This window comes from Sus scrofa, chromosome 4 (assembly GCF_000003025.6).
Source record: "Sus scrofa isolate TJ Tabasco breed Duroc chromosome 4, Sscrofa11.1, whole genome shotgun sequence".
Lineage (NCBI taxonomy): Eukaryota > Metazoa > Chordata > Mammalia > Artiodactyla > Suidae > Sus > Sus scrofa.
The window spans coordinates 41631679-41652584 of NC_010446.5; the positions used below are offsets into that span (position 1 = coordinate 41631679).

The 20906-nt window shown below is 38.0% G+C and overlaps 1 protein-coding gene across 2 annotated transcripts in view; it reads right to left on the bottom strand.

Annotated features, from left to right (window-relative positions):
- NDUFAF6 (NADH:ubiquinone oxidoreductase complex assembly factor 6) overlaps positions 1-20906 on the bottom strand; it is a 36203-nt gene that overhangs the window by 12199 nt on the left and 3098 nt on the right. Inside the window, exons 2-6 of one of the 2 annotated variants that reach the window (XM_001925041.6) lie at positions 14089-14188; positions 11567-11689; positions 6228-6284; positions 1909-2011; positions 557-690 (exon numbers count right to left, since the gene is read on the bottom strand). In XM_001925041.6, the coding sequence (XP_001925076.4) occupies positions 557-690; positions 1909-2011; positions 6228-6284; positions 11567-11689; positions 14089-14188 (517 nt within the window). Of the gene's footprint in view, positions 1-556; positions 691-1908; positions 2012-6227; positions 6285-11566; positions 11690-14084; positions 14189-20906 lie in introns of both variants that reach the window. The other variant, XM_021089081.1, reaches the window with a different exon arrangement.

Consider the following 20906-nt stretch of genomic DNA (forward strand, 5'->3'; position numbering starts at 1 on the left):
AAAACAGGTGATAGAACAGTATGTACAGTAAATGCCTATTTTGTTTTTTAAAATATACGTGTCTAGAGGTACACATACATATATGCATGCACACACTCTCAGAAGAATATATAAGAAGTAATGACAGTTGAAGGTAAGACAAAATAAACAGAACAAGAAACAAACAGATCAGAAATTTAAAAGAACAGTCAGTAATGAACCTCATCCAGAAAACTCGCTGTCATAAACAGCATTCTTTTTTTTAATGGATTACTACCCTCCTTTAAAGTAAAATAAGGAACAGGCTAAGATGAACACTAGGAATAAGAACTGTAATTGCTTGGGAGAGAGGATGGCATCAACATGAAGCCACACCAAGCAAGGCTCTCTGGACCTTCTCACCGTCCACCTGAAATGTCTGACAGATACAATTCTGACTTGGTGACTCTGGAGCAAAAAAGAATTAAGGATTCATTTCAAAGCAGTTACTTGACTAGACTAAGCAAAAAACGAAGAGAGAACATGTGTCCCCATGTTCTTGAGGTAAATGACTAGAGGGTACAGATAACGGCCTTACCAGCATACAAATATCCATGGGAAGGAAGACCCTTCTTCGGCTACCATGATAGGGCGTTGCTCTCAAGCAAGTGACAATGCCTTGTGCTTTTCCAATATGACTCGCAGCATGATCTGCATGAAGATCCTTTACACCTATGGTTTCAGAAATTAAACAACAGGGCTGCTCTTTTCTCTTTGTAAGTGTAACGAGGCAATAGAAGTAATATAGAGAAATCACCTAAACACGTAAAAGATTTTTATCCTATGTTTTATACCTAAAAACCAGGACACAAAGACAAGCTGACCATTTACCACTAATGGGTTTCTGAACTGCATCTTTTCTTTTTTGGCCGTGCCCACAGCATGTGGAAGTTCCTGGGCCAGGGATCAAACCCATACCTCCTCACTGATGTGAGCCACTACAGACAGGTTCTTAACCCAGTGAGCCACAGTGGGAACTCCCAAACTTCCAACTTTTAAATAACAGCTCTCTTCAGACTCCAGCACACCAAGAGCACATTTGCAATTGTAATCAGCTATCCTGGAAAAACACTGCAAGTTTTGCATTTTTTTCTCAGAGCAATTTCCATATGACCTCATTTGAAGTATATGCTTAAAACATTCTGTTCTCTGCTCCCTCCGTTCATTGTGTTGGCAAACATGTCACTAAATGTGGAGGCAGAACAGGCCTGGGAAATTCTGTAGGGGCTTGTGTTATTCTATTAAGGTGACATAAAGACATAGTACCTTCTTCAATGGGATGGTATTGTCCTTGTCACAAATAATTTCCTCATTCCAATCTGCATTATACCAAGACCTCACCAACTTAGAAAAAAAAGAGTAAAAAATACCATCTAAATGGCATAGTTAATTTTTTTAAAGAAAAATCTCATTCAAACTTAGAGATAGGTGGTTTTACTTATTCTACCTTAAGAAAAAAAAAAAGGAGAAATATTACTGACGGAGAAGGAGGAATCAAGCCACAGGTCTCCCAAATTGTAGGAGACATGTAACAAGGTAAAATCATCCGCAATTATCAGGTTAATTATAGTACTCCCATCAGGTAATAACTACAGTACTTTTATGAGAGCCTGGTTATTCTGAGTAGTCTGCATTCCATTCCAAAGAAAGGTATATATTAAATTTCCATACTCCTAAAATACAAGGACAGGGAACAATATTTAATATTTTATAATAATGTATAATAAAAGAGAATCTGAAAAAATATATATATGTGTTGCTGAATCACTTTGCTGTATACCTGAAACTAATCCAATATTGTAAATTAACTATACTTCAACTTTTTAAAAAAAGGTATTTTCTTTAAAAAAAAAAAAAGAGAGAAGTATAAAATAGAAAAAAAAAACTCACCCAATATTTCTAGTGTTAAATAAAGAAGAGAGCTCTGTGTGTTTTCAGCATAATTTTCCAGTTCCTGGATATTACGATATGCTTTGTCATCCAAATTTTTTTCCTATAGGCAAACAAAATGCTTTATTTGCTTGATGAACAGTCAACATTTTATTTTAAAAAGGCACAATTTTTTTGTCCAAAAATACTGAATAATAAAGAACAAAAAATTTTAGTACACATTATTATCCAATAAAATAAGATTAAAATAAAATTCAAGTACGAAAGTCCTAATACATTCAATATTCAAAATACCTCAGGAATAATCTCAATGCACAAATTGCCATGTACATGAAGTTGTCCTAATTTTTAATTCCTTCTAAATTAAAGCCAATGTATCATGAGAAACTGACTTAACTGAGCTCTTACTTAAGCACTTCAGACTTTGTCTTTTTTTTTTGCCTAGCCATGGAGCAGCTTGATGTGGGGTCTCAGTTCCTAGATATGGGATTGAACTTGAGCTGCGGGGATGAAAGTGCCATCACACCACCAGGGAACTCTGTAGACATTATCTTCTAAATTCTACTAACTCCCTCAAAAGTTAAGGAATTAATACTTCTTCCATTTTGCAGATGAAAGAACAATTATGGACACGTTAAGGAATATGCTCAAGGTTGCACAGCAAATAAATGGTGAGAAAAGGATTCAAACCCACATATCTTGACTGTTAAACCCATGCTCTTAATAAGGAAAAAGTACCTGGAAAAGAAAGGAGATTATAATCAGGCCCTGCACCCTCCCCCAAAGAAACCACGCTTAATAAAGTAACAGAGTTGATTACATGAACACATTATATTAAAGAAACAGAAATATGTAAATCTTAGAATAAGAACATTTAGCGACTCATAATAACACATTTACAAAGACTTGATGGCCAGGAAAAACTGGCACCAGCAAAGATCCCAGGAAAAAAACTGTCTACATCCTTAACATTTAAAAAAAATTGAGACATAACTCACATACCATAAAATGTACCCTTCTAAAGTATACAATTCAGTGGGTATAGCGGTTGATATATTCACAGTTCTGCAGGTAACACCACTATCTAATTCCAGAATATTTTCATCACCTCGAAAAGAAATCCCATAAGCAGTCACTTCCCATCTCTCCCTCTCCTTATCTCCTGACAAACTACTAAAAGATACTTTCTGTCTCCATGGATTTGCCTGTTGTGAACATTTTATAAAAACGCAATCACACAGTAAGTGGCCTTTTGTTTCTAGCTTCTTTCAATTAGCATGTTTTCAAGATTCATTCGTGTTGGCACATCTATGAGTACTTCATTCCTTTTAAGAAATTATGCATAATATTCCACTGCATGGATATATAACCTGTGTTTATTCATTCCTTCACAAACTATGAGTGTTCCTATTTGGGGGCTCTTGTGAATAACGTTGCTATGAACGTTTATGTACAAGTTTTGTATGGACAGATTTTCATTTCTCACGTCAACCTAGGAGTGAAGTTGCTGGGTGGAGGAAAGCTCTGTGTTTAACTTTCTGAAGAACTGCCAAGCAGTTTTTCCAAAGCAGCTGCACCATTTTATATTCCCACCAGCAATGTATGAAGGGTTCCAACTTCTCCACATCCTCACCAATACTCATTATTGTTCATCCTTTTCATTACAGTCATTCTAATGCGTGTGGAGTGGTATCTTATCGTGATTTTGATTTCCATTTCCCTAGTGAAAAGATGTTGAGCATCTTTTTAGGTACTTATGCGTCACTTGGCTATCTTCCTTGGAGAAATGTTTCCTCAAATCCTTTGCCCCTGTTTAAACTGGGTTATTTCTCTTTTTATGGTCAAATTATAACAGTTCTTTAAGTATTCTAAATACTAGTCCCCTATCAAATATATAAGCCACAAGTATTTTTCCATTCTGTAGATTGCCTTTTCATTTTCTTGAAGGTTTTTAATTTTGATGAAATCCAACTATCTTTTTTTAATTGCTTGTGCTTTTGGTATCATATCTAAGAAATCACTGCCCAACATAAAATTTAAAAGATTTATGCCTACGTTGTCTCCTAAAAGTTTCACATTTGGGTCTTTGATCTGTTCTGAGTTAGTTTTTGTATATGGTATGGGGTAAGAATCTAAATTAATTCTTTTGCATTGGATATCCAGTTATTCCAGCATTGTTTTTGAAAAGGCTCTTCTTTGCCCATTGAATTATGTTTACATCCTTGTCAAAAATCAATTGACTATCAATATATAGATTCATATCTGGACTCTTGATTCTATTCCATGTGAGCTACATGATCACTATATATTTACTTCTATGTCTATGCCATGTTGATGCTACATAGTTTGATTACTGTAACTTTGTAGTTAAGCATCAAAATTGGGAAATCTGAGTCCCCTTTGTTCTTCTTTTTCAAGATTATCTTGGTGATTCTAAGTCTCTTGCTTTTCCATATGAATTTTAGGATCAGCTTGTCAATTTCTGTAAAAAGGCAACTGAAATTTTTATAGGGACTGAATTTAATCTTTAGATCGATTCAGGGAGATTGATCCCAGTCCTTTACTTTTCAATATCCCTCCATTCAAATGCCAAATGTTATTTTCCATTAAACAATTGGGAAAATGTTATTATTTTTCTTATGAAAAGTGTTATTTTCCATTCAAAAAAGAGAGTGAGACAAAGAGATTTTCCATTATCTCTCTTGAGTTCTCTGATTTTCTTTACCTCATGAAAACAGAAGACACCCCTGAAAAACAGACTTTCTTAGTGCCAATTAACTCTATAGGCCAAGTGAGCAATTTTTTAAATGTTAAAGCAATTATTTCATTTTGGCTTATATTATTACTACTATAGCCTATGGTTATTAATCAAATATATCTAAATTAAGTAAACTTACACTTTCAAGACAATAGTATGTGATAAATACCAGGCCAATGAGGACACCTAGCCAACAAGGTGTAAGAAAGATTACACAAGTCAGGTCATCAAGCAATTTGCATGCTTGGTTGGAACTAGAAATGAGTTCTAAGAACTTAGGATAGAATTCCATTTGCTAGAACCATTAGACTTTCTTTATTCCCTCTATTTGGATAAAGATCCAAGCACTGGGTATACAGAAGGATATGTGTACAACTACTCAAGTTCTGATGATATTACAGAACTATCCAAACTATCCTACGGTAGTTATATTTTACTAAGTCTTTACCAATCTAACATACATATGTATTTGCAGATCAAATGATAACATGTCTGAGGATTACTTTACAATAATCTAACAGAGTGTAGGGAGGGAAGGTAGTAGAATATAGATGAAATAACACTGGACATGTGTTTATAATATAAAAGCTAGGTGACAGATAAGTGAAAGTATCTATTCTCTCTACTTTTGTATAAGTGAAAATTTCTGATTTTTTTTAATACATATATATTATTTTTTCTTTCTTTCTTTCTTTTTTTTTTTTTGGTCTTTTTGCCATTTCTTGGGCCGCTCCCGCGGCATATGGAGGTTCCCAGGCTAGGGGTCCAATCGGAGCTATAGCCACCAGCCTACGCCACAGCCACAGCAGTGCGGGATCCGAGCAGCGTCTGCGACCTACACCACAGCTCAGGGCAATGCCAGATCCTTAACCCACTGAGCAAGGCCAGGGATCGAACCTGCAACCTCATGGTTCCTAGTCAGATTCGTTAACCAATGAGCCACGACGGGAACTCCAAAATTTGTGTTTTGTTTTTTGTTTTTTTTTTTTAAAAAGCATAATAGTAGAGTGTGGTGTGCACACAACATGCCTCTGCCTTGGTGCCTGCCTCTGCCTCCCTGTCTCAGGGTGCAGGGGTCGGGGACTGAGGTGGATGACAGGCAGTGATGGAGAATGGATAAAATGGCATAGTTCTCTAAAGTTTCCTGCCTCCAAAATATTAATACACATATTAAGACAGTTCCCCCTGAAGAATTAGCTTAAGGATTAAAAAGGAAGAAAAGGAGTTCCCGTCGTGGCGCAGTGGTTAACGAATCTGACTAGGAACCATGAGGTTGCGGGTTCGGTCCCTGCCCCTTGCTCAGTGGGTTAACGATCCGGCGTTGCCATGAGCTGTGGTGTAGGTTGCAGACGCGGCTTGGATCCCGCGTTGCTGTGGCTCTGGCGTAGGCCGGTGGCTACAGCTCCGATTCAACCCCTAGCCTGGGAACCTCCATATGCCGCAGGAGCGGCCCAAGAAATAGCAACAACAACAACAAGAACAAAAAGACAAAAGACAAAAAAAAAAAAAAAAAAAAAAAAAAAGGAAGAAAAAACTTAGGACTTGAGCAATTTCAACTTACTCTTTCATCAATGATTTTCATAAGCCATCTTTTAGTCAGATTATGTCTTTTGACAGCCTAAAAGAAAAAAAAAAAGAGTTGTAACTTTTCAGAACATACTAGAAACGACTTCTGTAGACGTGAATAAAACAAACAAACCAAATATAACATTAAGTAAGGGAACATTTGTAATAACTCATCATCAGATAGATAGCTATGTTAAAGGACTAGGGAAAAAGAAAATATCCCTAGAAAACATTCCAAAACATTTCCAAGTAAAGATGATAACATGTCCAAAACTTTTCCACTAATTGGTCTTGTTTTTCTTATACTATTAGTAATTAAGAGATTCCACTTTTCAAACAAAAACAAAACAAGAATACTGAGCTTCTCTACTATGTAACTGTTACATACAAACTTTTTTTCCATAAAATGAAGACTCTATTTAATAAAGTGATGACTTTCCAAAAAAGAGAAGAGTAATAAAGCTCCAAAGAAAAGAATCTGCAGGGTGCAGTGTTATCTTACAAGTAAAGACACTCCAGTAGGAAAGCACACCTAGGGCTCAGACCTGGATCTCTAATGCCACTCCCTGAAAAGGAAACAGGACTCTAAAAGATTGAGTGATTCCAGAGCTGGGACAAAGGAGATTCAAGATGATTCTAGACTATTTTATTGTGCCAGAAAATAGAAAGTGCTCAAAAAAATCATGGGAGGCATGTCAGGACATAGGAGCTAGTTGGAAGGTATTCCCACTATCCAAATCTAGGACTATTTGAATACCAAATAATTACGTACAGTAGTGAGTCATGAACTACTGAAAAAAATAAGAATTCATGAGTTTATACCAATAATTAATAAACAAATACTACAGCAGAGTGAGAGCACTTGTTTATAGCAAAGTGCCAAGTGATAAATGTGAACAGAGAATCAGAGTTGGGAAATTATCATTCTGCAACCATAATAGTAAAGATTAAAATAAGACAAGAACCATCAATGAATGCTAAATTTCATGGGAAGCTGATGAGGAAGAGGATATCTGCATTGTCTTAAAGCTGACTAGGGAGTTTCCACTGTGGTGCAACAGGATCAGTGGTGTCTCTCCAGAGCCCTGGGATGCAGGTTCGATCCCCAGCCCGGCACAATGGGATAAAGGATCCTGTGTTGCTACAGCACAGGTTGCAACAGTGGATTGGATCTGATCTCTGGCCTGGGAACTCCATATGCTGCCAGGCAGCCAAAAAAAAAAGTTGATTAGTTGCAAGGGGAATTATAATTACAGAGTAGATTACACATTGGAAAACTAGGTGACATCTTGACTGTTAATGAAAATGAACAATGACAATAAAGAACAGATGGACAAAATGTATCTTTGGATGGCTACTCTGATAATATATCACCTATGCAGTATTCTGGCCAAGAATGCATCATCTAATCATGAGAAAACATCAGACAAATTCAAAATGAGGAAATTGCAAGGAAAAAGAGAAAGAAAGAAAGAGAGAAAGGAAGGGAGGAAGGGAGGGAGAGAGGGAGGAAGGAAGGGAGGAAGAAAGAAGAGGTTATAAGCTACAGAAATGTTCCAGATTAAAGTAAGCAAAAAAGACATGACAAAAAATACCTGGCCCTAAACTAGATGCTACACTGGAAGAGAAAAAAACACATTAGTGGATATTATTGGGTCAACTGACAAAATTGGAATATAAATGGAAAATTAGATGAAAGTGTTATATCAAAGTTAAATTTACTAAAGTTTTGTAACTATTTTGATTATAGAAGACAATGTTCCTATTCTTAGGAATTACTAGTATTTAGGGATAAAGGGCCATGATGTATGTAACATAAACTCAAATGACTTAAAAAAATTATGGAGTTCCCATCGTGGCGCAGCAGAAAGGAATCTGACTAGGAACCATGAGGTTTCGGGTTCAATCCCTGGCCTCGCTCAGTGGGTTAAGGATCTGGCATTGCCATGAGCTGTGGTGTAGGCTGCAGATGCAGCTCAGATCTGATGTTGCTGTGGCTCTGGCGTAGGCCAGTGGCTACAGCTCCGATTCGACCCCTAGCCTGGGAACCTCCACATGCCACGGATGTGGCCCTAAAATGGACAAAAGACAAAAAAAAAAAAAAAAAAAAAAAAAAATTATGAATATGAAAATATACATATATAGAGAGAACATGCTAGTACACACACGTGAGTGAGCACATACAAATGATAAACAAATGGGATAAAATGTTAAGAATGGTAAATCCGGGTAAAGGACATAGAAGTGTTCCTATACTATTTTTAATTTCGTTAACTTTCTGAAAATTTGAAGTTATTGCCAGTAAATTTTTAAAACATTGTTTTCTTGCCAAGTCAACACTAAGTATGATATATTTTCACAATAAATAATTATAGTAGTGAAACATAAAGTCTTAGGAACATCCTACACTTCAACTGAGCACTAAGATGTCACTGATACTAAAATGTAAAGGCTGGCATGCTCAGCAATACACATTTATGTGTCAGAGGGTGGAAGGGTGGAGAATGGAGCCCACTTTGCCCGTGTTACTACAATTACACAGCAGGACTCCCACAGGCCTCTCTCCCCAGTCCCAGGAATCAACCTGGGAGACCTCAGTCATTACAGAGTCCTGTTTCTTTATTTGGTACATGTCTGAGTGGGGCAGGGCTTGTTTGATCTCTGTAACCATCAAGCACCACTCCTGACACATAAAAGTACTCAAAAAACATTTAACCACTGAAAAGTCAGACTCCTATTTACTCAAGGCTGATGCTTTAACAGCTGCAGTTCCCTGACCACAAAATAGAGTTCTTCTGTCTGATTCTGAAAGAAATCAGAGATCAAAATAAAAAATATTTATAAGAAGCTAAAAACCTGCTCAATGAAATATCAAAACTTTGGAAATAAAAGCTAAATAGAATAAATACCTTGGCTATAAAAATTAAGGATCTGGTGTTGCCACAGCTGTGGCACAGGCCACAGGTGCAGTGTGGGTTTGATCCCTGGCCCAGGAACTTTTACACGCCGTGGATGTGGCCAAATATATATATATATACATATATACATATACAGATAGTCAACCTTTTTATACCCTAAAAGCACCAAAGAAACAGCACAGAAGGAATGTACTCTCTAGACAGCACACCACTGTATCCCTATTTAATCTTCTAAAGAATCTGAAACTTCAAAAAACCAATGGAAAGGAGCTCCCTTCATGACTCAGTGGTTAACGAACCCAACTAGGATCCGTGAGAATGTGGGTTTGATCCCTGGCCTTGATCGGTGGGTTAAGGATCCGGCATTGCCGTGAGCTGTGGCATAGGTTGCAGACATGGCTTGGATCTGGTGTGGCTATGGCTGTGGTATAGGCTGGCAGCTATAGCTCCGATTCAATCCCTAGCCTGGGAGCCTCCATATGCCATTGGTGCGACCCTAAGAAAAGAGAAGGGAAAAAAAAAAAAAAAAAAAAAAAAACAATGGGAAGTTTGACTGGACAGCAGGATAGAGAGCATAGAGATAGACAGCATAGAGAACATGCAGCCAAGACATGCTCTTAGCACTACCTGCTCTTTTTTTTTTTTTTTGGTTCTTCTTGACTTTTCTGGGGCTGCTCCTGTGGCATATGGAGGTTCCCAGGCTAGGGGTCGAATCAGAGCTGTAGCCGCTGGCCTACGCCAGAGCCACAGCAACACGGGATCCGAACTACACCACAGCTCATGGCAACGCCAGATCCTTAACCCACTAAGCGAGGCCAGGGATCGAACCTGCAACCTCATGGTTCCTAATTGGATTCATTAACCACTGAGCCATGACAGGAACTCCATTACTACCTGCTTCTTTCAAATATTCCCATTAACCATCAAAACCTGTCATATCACAAAGCTGGTCAACACTAATCGTCAAAATGTAAGCAGCTGTTAAAACTGGACAAATCGGCATACACGTAAATACTCTGTAATTCAGATATGCCTTCCGGACTTTTTAAAGAGAAGCCAAGGTGAGATAAACTTATGTTAAAGAACTCTCTGATCTGTCACATTATTTCCCAACAAAGGCTGGAATCTTCAATGCGAGTCTTAACATAAACCTCTAATGCAGTCAGGTTTTTCTACACAATCAGTAAGAGTTTCTGGACTTTAGAGAAACTTTTCTCTGAAGTGAGTCATCTAGGATGAGGTTCTTAAAGTGGGATGAACAGAAGTAAACAACTAATCTAATACTCACAAGCTCCCCATCCACTCTTTCTTCTCAGACCCTGGTGGTGGGGCCTGGCTTTCCATCCTTGCTGAGGCTCTGTGAGGTCAATGTGGAGCCCAGAAACGGGGCCTGCCCCTGCTGGGGCGCAGACCTAAGAAGAGGCGTACCACTGTCAGGTCTGTCGGTGGCTCCCATTACAGAACCTGTCTTTTGGCACTCACCATATTAACAGTGGAGACATTCCCTCCTCTGTTCATAGTTCAGCATATTCCTAAACTGTGCATGGTTGTTTGTGAATGAGGAATCCGTACAGCTGCTTTAAAAAAACTAGTTACTAAATACGCTTAGTTTACAAATAATACTCTAGCCCATAAGTTTCCATTCTCAGATACCTAAAATTCATTAACAAATAGACATCAGACTAGACAGGGTAGTTTTAGATTTGTCTGGACAATGATAGGAGCACATCTCCCTTCACAAAAGATCAGTGCATCTTTTTCTATACCCAGAGTACAAATTAAAGCACTGGAATAAAGAGCTGCTAGGCAGACAGAACAGAAAATGTACCTGCCATTGCTTCAAAATTTGTAGAGTTTAAATTCTGCAACCAAATATGTGGACAACAATTTATAACACAAAGAGATCAGATTCCTCTTTCCTCCTTTAATAAAGAAATACACAAAAGGAGTTCCCACCGTGGCTCAGTGGTTAACGAATCCAACTAGGAACCATGAGGTTGTGGGTTCGATCCCTGGCCTTCCTTAGCAGGTTAAGGATCCAGCGTCACTGTGAGCTGTGGTGTAGGACGCAGACGTGGCTCGGATCCCGCGTTGCTGTGGCTCTGTTGTAGGCTGGTGGCTACACCTCCAATCCCACCCCTAGCCTGGGAACCTTCATATGCTGTGGGAGCAGCCCTAGAAAAGACAAAAAGACAAAAAAAAAAAAAAAAAAAAGAAAGAAATACACCAAAGATCTGTGCAAATTTTTCCTGGATGATTTTAAAGTCTTGTCAAAACTAACATATATCTGAACATTACATGAGCCTAACAATATTTTCAGGATAGATTCCCCATTACCACTATCCAAATAGTATATACCAAAAGAATGCTGAAATAACATTATCATAAATGAAAAGCAGCTTTTTTTTTTTTTTACCTTCCATAGTTCAATGGCCACAGGCTGATGTGGTGGACTGTCACAGTATATATCATCCACGGTTTTTTTCCAAAACTGCATTCGCATCAGTCCAATTGTTTTCTCAGAGACTGAGTCCTTAACCTGTAAATAGGGTTTAAAAACTAATAAATTCACTGTTCATAGTCTCGAAAATTAGTATTTACAACTGCATAATTATATGATTCAGCCAAAAACTAATTCTATATATTTGTTTTAATTCTTCCTTGAAGTTATACATCAGTTAAATTGTCATCATCATGAGTTTCCTAAGTAAAAGCTGCAAATTATTTGGTGCCTATTCAAAAATATTTTCAAGATCTGCATTCAAAAATAGAAGAGATTCTTCTGAGGAAAAAATTGCAAGAAAAAACAAAGAAAGGGAGGGAGAATATTTAGTTTGAAATTTTAGAGAGAGATCAAATGGTCACATGTAGATCTAGTGAATCCTGATTTTAAAGAGACATAACTGGGAAATCTGAATGTCATTATATTTAATGCCATTATGTTTAACGAATTACATTTAAAATTTTAATGTATAATAATTGTACTATTTAAGTGAATTATCTTTTAGATATTTTGGGTCACTGCTGTGGCTTGGGTTCAATCCCTGGCCTGGGAATTTTTATATGCCATGGGCATAGCCAAAAAAAAAAAAAAGACCACAAATTAAGAAATATGGTTTGATGTGGAGAAAAGGAAGCTCAAGTTGCTGCAAATGTAAATTGCTGCACCCACTTCACATCAAAAACTGAACTACCATATATGATCCAGAAATTCCATATATATGATCCAGAAATTCCACTCCTGGGTATACATCCAAATAAATCAAAAACACTGTCTGAAAAGATACATGTACCTCAATGGTCATAGCAGCATCATTTACAACAGCCAAGGTATGGAAGCAACTTAAGTGCCCATCAACAGATGAATGGATAAAAAAGATACGGTATATTTATACAATGGAATATTAGCCATAAAAAAGAATGAAAATTTGCCATTTGCAACAACCTGAATGGCCCTGTAGGGTATTATGCTTAGTGAACTAAGCCAGAGAAAGACAAATACTGTATGTTATCACTTATACGTTGAATCTAAAAAATAAAACAAATGAACATAACAACAAGAAAAAAGAGAAGCAGACTTCACAAATATAGAGAACAAAGTAGAGGCTACCAGTGAGAAGAGGGATGAGAGGAGGGGCAAGACAGGGATAGGGCATTAACTAGTAGCAGTCTGCAAGGACAAATGGCCAGACTCTGTTATACTCCCTGCAGATTCATGGTGTCCAACCTCAATCGTGCCTCAGTACTATAACTCACATCCTTTTATTTGTGCCTAGTTCACTTCCTATCACATTCACTAGAGAGGCTCTGTCAAAACTTGCCACTCTCTTCAAGACTCCAAACCCTCCCATGCTTTCTCACTTCTTAATAACTGACCTTTCCATTTAATTTACTGAGAAGACCAAGGCCATTCTATTTCACCTCCCTCATTACCACCCTCTATTTTGATTTATCTTAATTTTGCACACATTCTTTCCATTTTAAGGAAAAAAAGGGGCCTCAGAGTTCCCACTGTGGCTTAGCAACTAGTATCCATGAGGATGCAAGTTCAATCCCTGGCCTCAATCAGTGTGTTAAGGTTATGCTCTTGCCCCGAGCTGTGGCATAGGTCACAGATGTAGCTTGAATCTGGTGCTCTGATTCGACACCAAGCCTAGGAATTTCACATGCCTCGGGTGCAGCCCTAAACAAAAAAAAGAAAAAATGGGGTCTCTTCTTTTGTAATTCTTCAGACAAAAATGAGTTAATATGATATGGTATTAGGTATGCTATAATTGCTTCTGTTTTCTATTTCACATTAAAGCTAAAAACTTAATTTAAAAAGTGCTTTGAGGGAGTTCCCATCATGGCTCAGCCAAAATGAATCTGACTAGTATCCATGAGGACACAAGTTCAATCCCTGGCCTTGCTCACTGGATCCTTAGATCCAGCATTGCTGTGAGCTGTGGTGTAGGTTGCAGATGCGGCTCAGATCCCGAGTTGCTGAGGCTCTGGCGTAGGTCAGTGGCTACAACTCCAATTTGACCCCTAGCCTGGGACTCTCCATAAGCCGAGGGTTCGGCCCTCAAAGGACAAAAAAAAAAGTGCTCTGAAAAACTGCTATATACATGTAAACTGTGCAAACGTGGGATAGGATAAGCAGAATACTCTGATTAACCTATTCAACTAACAGACAAATATGTAATGTTAATTGTATAGTTTTATAATATCCATAAAAAAGAAATTCCAGAATGGTATTTCCAGAAACATTAAGTTCATTAGCTAGTTTTATTTTTGGAACTGAACAGTTAGGCCTAAGTAGCAGGAGAAAGAAATCAGCAGCACAGACCTTAAACACATTTAACATAAGAATTAGCTGTATTTCTTTACTGTGCAGCATTAAACATACTATATCACTATGCATACTATATCACTTAAATAAGATATTTTAATACCAGCCTGAGCCAGTTCCACATTGAAGGCTCTCAGTGCAAAGGCAGAGCTTCTGGATTCTGCAGGGAATAGCAGGGAACATAAATAGCCTTCATAATCTCGTTTCCTATAACAAATAAGCAAAAAAAAAAAGATAATTACTTTTCACTTTACAAACTGCACATATAAAAATACTGACCAGGAGTGGCACAGCGGAAACAAATTCCACTAGGAACCACGAGGTTGTAGGTTCAATCCCTGGCCTCGCTCAGTGGGTTAAGGATCTGGCATTGCCATGAGCTGTGGTGTAGGTCGCAGACATTGCTCGGGATCTGGCATTGCTGTGGCATAGGCTGGCAGCTGTAGCTCTGATTAGACCCCTAGCCTGGGAACCTCCATATGCCATGGGTGCAGCCCTAAAAAGAAAAAAAAAAAAGAAAAAAAAAAATCTGACCAAAGTGAACTGAAAACAAGGCTTCAACTCAAAACAGGCCTGAAGTTTCTTATATTTTATTTTTCTTCAATTACAAAAAATGTATCTGCCCCCAAGCTCAGACCAGTTAAAAAGAATAATCCTTCTCTATTAATTTATTTTTACATAATTATATCATTTTAATTGTTTCAGAATCATTTTGGTTTTAGTAAGAATTTAAATGAGCTACAGATATAAAAATCAAGAAAACAGTTCCAGCAAGTACTGATATGAACACATGGTTTTGAATACATAGATAAATACATAGATAAGATAAAGACAGAAGAACAATTCAGGGATGGGGGTGTGTGCTCATGTGTATGCACACACACTCACACTTACTTGCGTTTCCCTCCAGTGTCTGCTGAGAAAGCCTAGGAGCAATGATATCCCCCCAGACCTCCAAGGTCAGTGAACACACCTAACACCTAGATCAAGGTTTCTCTACAGAAAGAAACGAAGGCTCCCTGGAAGAATGACTGACTCCAGAGCTGGTGCAGGGACAATATAAAATAAGCCTGAAACATCGTCATGAGCACAAAGTAAAGCAATGTTTAAAGAACAGACAGACTTGTCAAAGGGACAAAGAAAATGGCTTGACAAAATTCTCATTGGCCAAGTCTGGGACAAGTTGAGCATCAAAAAAATGGGAGTTCCCCTTGTAGATCAGCAGTAATGAATCCAACTAGCATCCATGAGGACACGAGTTTGATCCCTGGCCTCGCTCAGTGGGTTTAAAGATCCAGGGTTGCCTTGAGCTGTGGTGTAGGTTGAAGATACAGCTTGGATCCTGAGTTGCTGTGGATGTGGTGTCTGCAGCTCTGATTCGACCTCTAACCTGGGAACTTCCATATACCACTGGTGCAGCCCTAAAAAACATATAAATAAATTTAAAAAATGATAGTAACAGATTGTAACAGGACTCCATGAATGCATACCCTTATAAATGAATAAATAAATAAATACAGAGAGGAGCTCCCGTCGTGGCGCAGTGGTTAACGAATACAACTAGGAACCATGAGGTGGCGGGTTCGGTCCCTGGCCTTGCTCAGTGGGTTAAGGATCCGGCATTGCCGTGAGCTGTGGTGTAGGTTGCAGATGCGGCTCGGATCCTGCGTTGCTGTGGCTCTGGTGTAGGCTGGTGGCTACAGCTCCGCTTAGACCCCTAGCCTGGGAATCTCCATATGCCGCGAGAGTGGCCCAAGAAATAGCAAAAAGACAAAATAAATAAATAAATAAATGAGTACAGAGAGAAGGAAAAATTTGACAACCAGTACAATGCTACTTGATAAATCTAGAAGACATGATTGAATTTTTTAAAATCACCATTTTAAAACTATCAAAGTAATACTGGATTAAGGAAACCATCAATAAATGTCTGGAAATGTTAAACAGGTGAAAGTTTGACAGAAAAAGGATATTTACATAGTGTTAACGTATCTCCTCATAAAATAAGCATTATTTACTAACATTCTTATTAATTAAATTTATAAGGGAGAAAACTGAAAGACACCTTCTTTTTTTTTTTTTTTTTTTTTTTTTTTTTTTGTCTTTTTGCTATTTCTTGGGCCGCTCCTGCGGCATATGAAGGTTCCCAGGCTAGGGGTCTAATCGGAGCTGTGGCCGCCAGCCTACGCCAGAGCCACAGCAACGCAGGATCCGAGCCACGTCTGCAACCTACACCACAGCTCACAGCAACGCCAGATCGTTAACCCACTGAGCAAGGGCAGGGACCAAACCCGCAACCTCATGGTTCCTAGTCGGATTCGCCAACCACTGCGCCACAACGGGAACTCCTGAAAGACACCTTCTTAACCAAGCAACAAAAAAGTCACCCCACAGTTACTTCATAAACCAACTCCATGTGCTTCCTGATATGATAGTGAGAAAAGCACAGCATAACTTCTGTAATATTCCTGCAAAAATTATATAAATCATAAGGAAACATTATATAAACCCAAATTGAGAGTCTATAAAGTAACCTGGTCTGTTCTCTTTAAAAAAAAAAAAAAAAAAAAAAGTCAAGTTGATAAAAGATAAAGACTAAGAAACTGTTCCAGGCTGCAGAAGACTGAAGACATCTGACAACTCAATGTAGCACATGATCCTGGATGTGATCCTGGATTATTCTAGACAGGCTAGAATAATCAGCAAAACTTGAATGGAGCCTATGGATTAGATGGTAATACTGGATCAACTTTAAAATCTTGACTGTGATGGCTGTACTATGGTTATATGAGAGAGAATCCTTGTATATTAGGAAATATTAAATATTCCAAACAGTATTCCAAATAATGTGTCAAAAGGACAAAGAAATTGGCTATGTGTATATTATTATATATAAATATAATATTATTATTCCATTATAACATATATATATTACATATGTTATAATGGAATAATAACATTCTAAAATATTAAGGGGGATAATAGGGTATACACCTTATTCTCAAGTGGTTCAGAATGTTGACAATGAGGGACTCTTGGTAAAGAGTACATTGGAGCTCTGTGTACTAGTTCTGCAAATTTTTTTTCTTCTTTTTAGGGCCACACCCATGGCATATGGAAGTTTCCAGGCTAGGAGTTGAATCAGTTCTGTAGCTGCCGGCTTATGCCACAGCCACAGCAACACCAGATCTGAGCCATGTCTGTGACCTACACGTAAGCTCACTGCAACCCCAGATCCTTAACCCACTGAGTGGAACCAGGGATTAAACCTGAATCCTCATGGATACTAGTCAGGGTTATTACTGCTGAGTCACAACGGTAACTCCTATTTCTGTAATTTTTATGTGAATTTGAAAATACTTTAACATGAAAAGTTGAAAAAATATAGTCCTTATTAGATTCATTCTAGAATATCTTAAGTATAAAGTACTGCCAAGCCACAGTAATCAAGACTGTGGGACTGGTACCGAAACAGACATACAGACCAATGGAACAATACAATTTTTTTTCTACTGTACAGCACGGTAACCCAGTTACACATACATGTATACATTTTTTTTCTCACATTATCATGCTCCATCATAAGTGACTAGACATAGTTCCCAGTGCTACACAGACCAATGGAACAGAATAGAGAACCCAGAAAAAACCCAGACACCTATGGTCAATTAATCTTCAACAAGGAGGCAAGAATAAAAAATGGGAAAAAGACAGTCTTTTCAGCAAGTATTGCTGGGAAAGCTGGACAGCTGCAGGTAAATCAATGAAACTGGAACACACCCTCACACCATAAAAATAAACTCAAAAGGGCTTAAAGACTTTAAATGTAGGACAAGACACCATCAAACTCCTAGAAGAGAACGTAATGCAAGACATTCTCTGATATCAACCTTACAAATGTTTTCTTAGGCCGAAAGTCTACCAAGGCAACAGAAATAAAAGCAAAAATAAACCAATGGGACCTAATCAAACTGAAAATCTTTTGCACAGCAAAGGAAACCATTTAAAAAAAACAAAAACACAACCTACAGAATGGCAGAAAATAGTTTCAAATGATGCAACTGGTAAGGGCTTAATCTCTAAAATATACAAGCAACTTATACAACTCAACAGCAAAAAAAACAAAAAAACAAAAAAACAAAAAAAAAAAAACAACAACAACCCAATTGAAAAATGAGCAAAAGATCTGAATAGATATTTCTACAAAGAAGATATACAGATGGCAAACAAGCACATGAAAAAATGCTCAGCATCAATGATTATTAGAGAAATGAATATCAAAACTACTATGAGGTACCACCTCACACCTGTCAAAATGGCCATGATTTAACAGGTCAACAAATAACAAATGCTGGAGAGGGTGTGGAGAAAAGGGAACCTTCCTACACTGTTGGTGGGAATGTAAATTGGCACAACCACTGTGGAAAACAGTATGGAGGTACCTCAGAAAACTAAATATAGAACTACCATATGACCCAGCAATCCCACTTCTGGGCATATAACCAGACGAAACTTTCTTTGAAAAAGATACACGCACCGGTATGTTCACTGCAGCACTATTCACAATAGCTAAGGTGTGGAAACAACCTAAATGTCCACTGACAGATAAATGGATTAAGAAGATGTGGTGTGTGTGTGTGTATATATATATATATATATATATATATATATATACACACATATATATTACTCAGCCATAAAAAGAATAATGCCATTTGCAGCAACACAGATGGAACTAGAGACTCTCATACTAAGTGAAGTCAGTCAGAAAAAGACAAATACCATATGATATCACTTATATCTAGAATGTAATATATGGCACAAATAAACTTTTCCATAGAAAAGAAACTCATGGACTTGGAGAACAGATCTGTGGTTGCCAAGGCAGAGGGGGAGGAAGAGGGATTGACCAGCAGTCTGGGGTTAACAGATGCAAACTATTGCATTTGGAGTGGATAGCAGTGAGATCCTGCTGTATAGCACAGGGAACTATATCTAGTCACTTGTGGTGGAGCATGATTGAGGATAATGTGAGAAAAAGAATGTATATATATATGTGTGACTGTGCTTTACAGTAGAAAACTGACATGAGTTCTCATCATGGTGCAGCTAAAATGAATCTAACTAGGAACCAAGAGGTTGTAGGTTCGATCCCTGGCCTTGCTCAATGGGTTAATAATCTGGCGTTGCAGTGAGCCGTGGTGTAGGTTGCATATGCAGCTCAGATCCCAAGTTGCTGTGGCTGTGGTGCAGGCCGGCAGCTGTAACCCAATTGGACTCCTAGCCTGGGAACCTCCATATGCCAAGGGTGCAGCCCTAAAAAGCAAAAGAAAAGAAAAGAAAACTGACAGACTACTGTAAATCAACTATAATAGAAAAAATGAAAATCATTAAAGAAATTAAATTAAAATTAAAAAAAAATAAAGTACTGCCAATTGACAAGGCTACTTTTCATTCTAATATACTGGAACCTAGAGTTCCCTTCGTGGCTCAGTGGTTAACAAACCCGACTAGGAACCATGAGGTTGTGGGTTCGCTCTCTGGCCTTGCTCAGTGGGTTAAGGATCCGGCATTGCCGTGAGTGTGGTATAGGTCAAAGATACGGCTCGGATCTGGCACTGGCTGTGGCTCTGGCATAGGCTGGCAGCAACAGCTCCGATTAGACCCCTAGCCTGGGAACCTCCATATGCCGTGGGTGCGGCCCTGGAAAAGACAAACTTTATATATATATATATATAAACACACACACATACATATATACATATACATACTGGAACCTTATTATAACAGTATTTCCTATAAAACAGTAATCAATATAAAATGGATCCAACCTCAATCCATGGAGTTTAGGTTCTGCAATTTCGACTACTCCCACTTTTCAACTGGTTCACATTTTGTTGTGTGGCTAAAAGAGAACTTAAACCTTCACGATTTCCCCCAACTTCCACATAAACAAAAGGAAGAGATCATAAATAGTAACCCTGGCATTACAAAAAAACTCTACTAAAAAATCTCACTGCATGTGGTTTCAGCGAGAAAATGGAGACAAGATGGCTTTATAGCTTATACTTTTAAACAAATATATAAATGTATATATTTCTAAATTTTATATCATTACAAAAAGTCTCTAAATTTCAAGTGTTTAAAATATCTGAAAATTGGAGTTCCCGTCGTGGCGCAGTGGTTAACGAATCCGACTAGGAACCATGAGGTTGCGGGTTCGGTCCCTGCCCTTGCTCAGTGGGTTAACGATCCGGCGTTGCCGTGAGCTGTGGTGTAGGTTGCAGACGCGGCTTGGATCCCGCATTGCTGTGGCTCTGGCGTAGGCCGGTGGCTACAGCTCCGATTCAACCCCTAGCCTGGGAACCTCCATGTGCCGCGGGAGCGGCCCAAGAAATAGCAACAACAACAACAACAACAACAACAACAAAAAAAAAAGACAAAAGACAAATAAATAAATAAATAAATAAAATATCTGAAAATTAATATGAAACAGTGAGAAAACACCGAATAGGAATCAAAATTACACTCTTACTTTCCATCATTCTACTAGTTATTGACAGAAGTGATATCAGTCATATCTATTTCCTAACTTGCAAAATGAAGCTTCGTATTTCATATCTCCTAAAAAATAACCAATATGTGAAGTACTTCAAGTTTCCTACAGGCAAATGAAAAATGAAATTAAGACATAACAAAACCCATAGCAGTCTTTGGGAAATAAGTCATTCTACACAGCTTAGGGTTTGCCCTGTTAACAATTTTTAAAATATTTTGGTTGGATATTATTCTAAACAATACTATCCACTTCTTCACATTAAATAGGATATACTGACTATTTAACCATTTCCTCATCAATCAGGATCACAGTTATAAATATCAATTACTGGTGTACAAAGATATCCTGCAGGTGGTTGACCGAGGT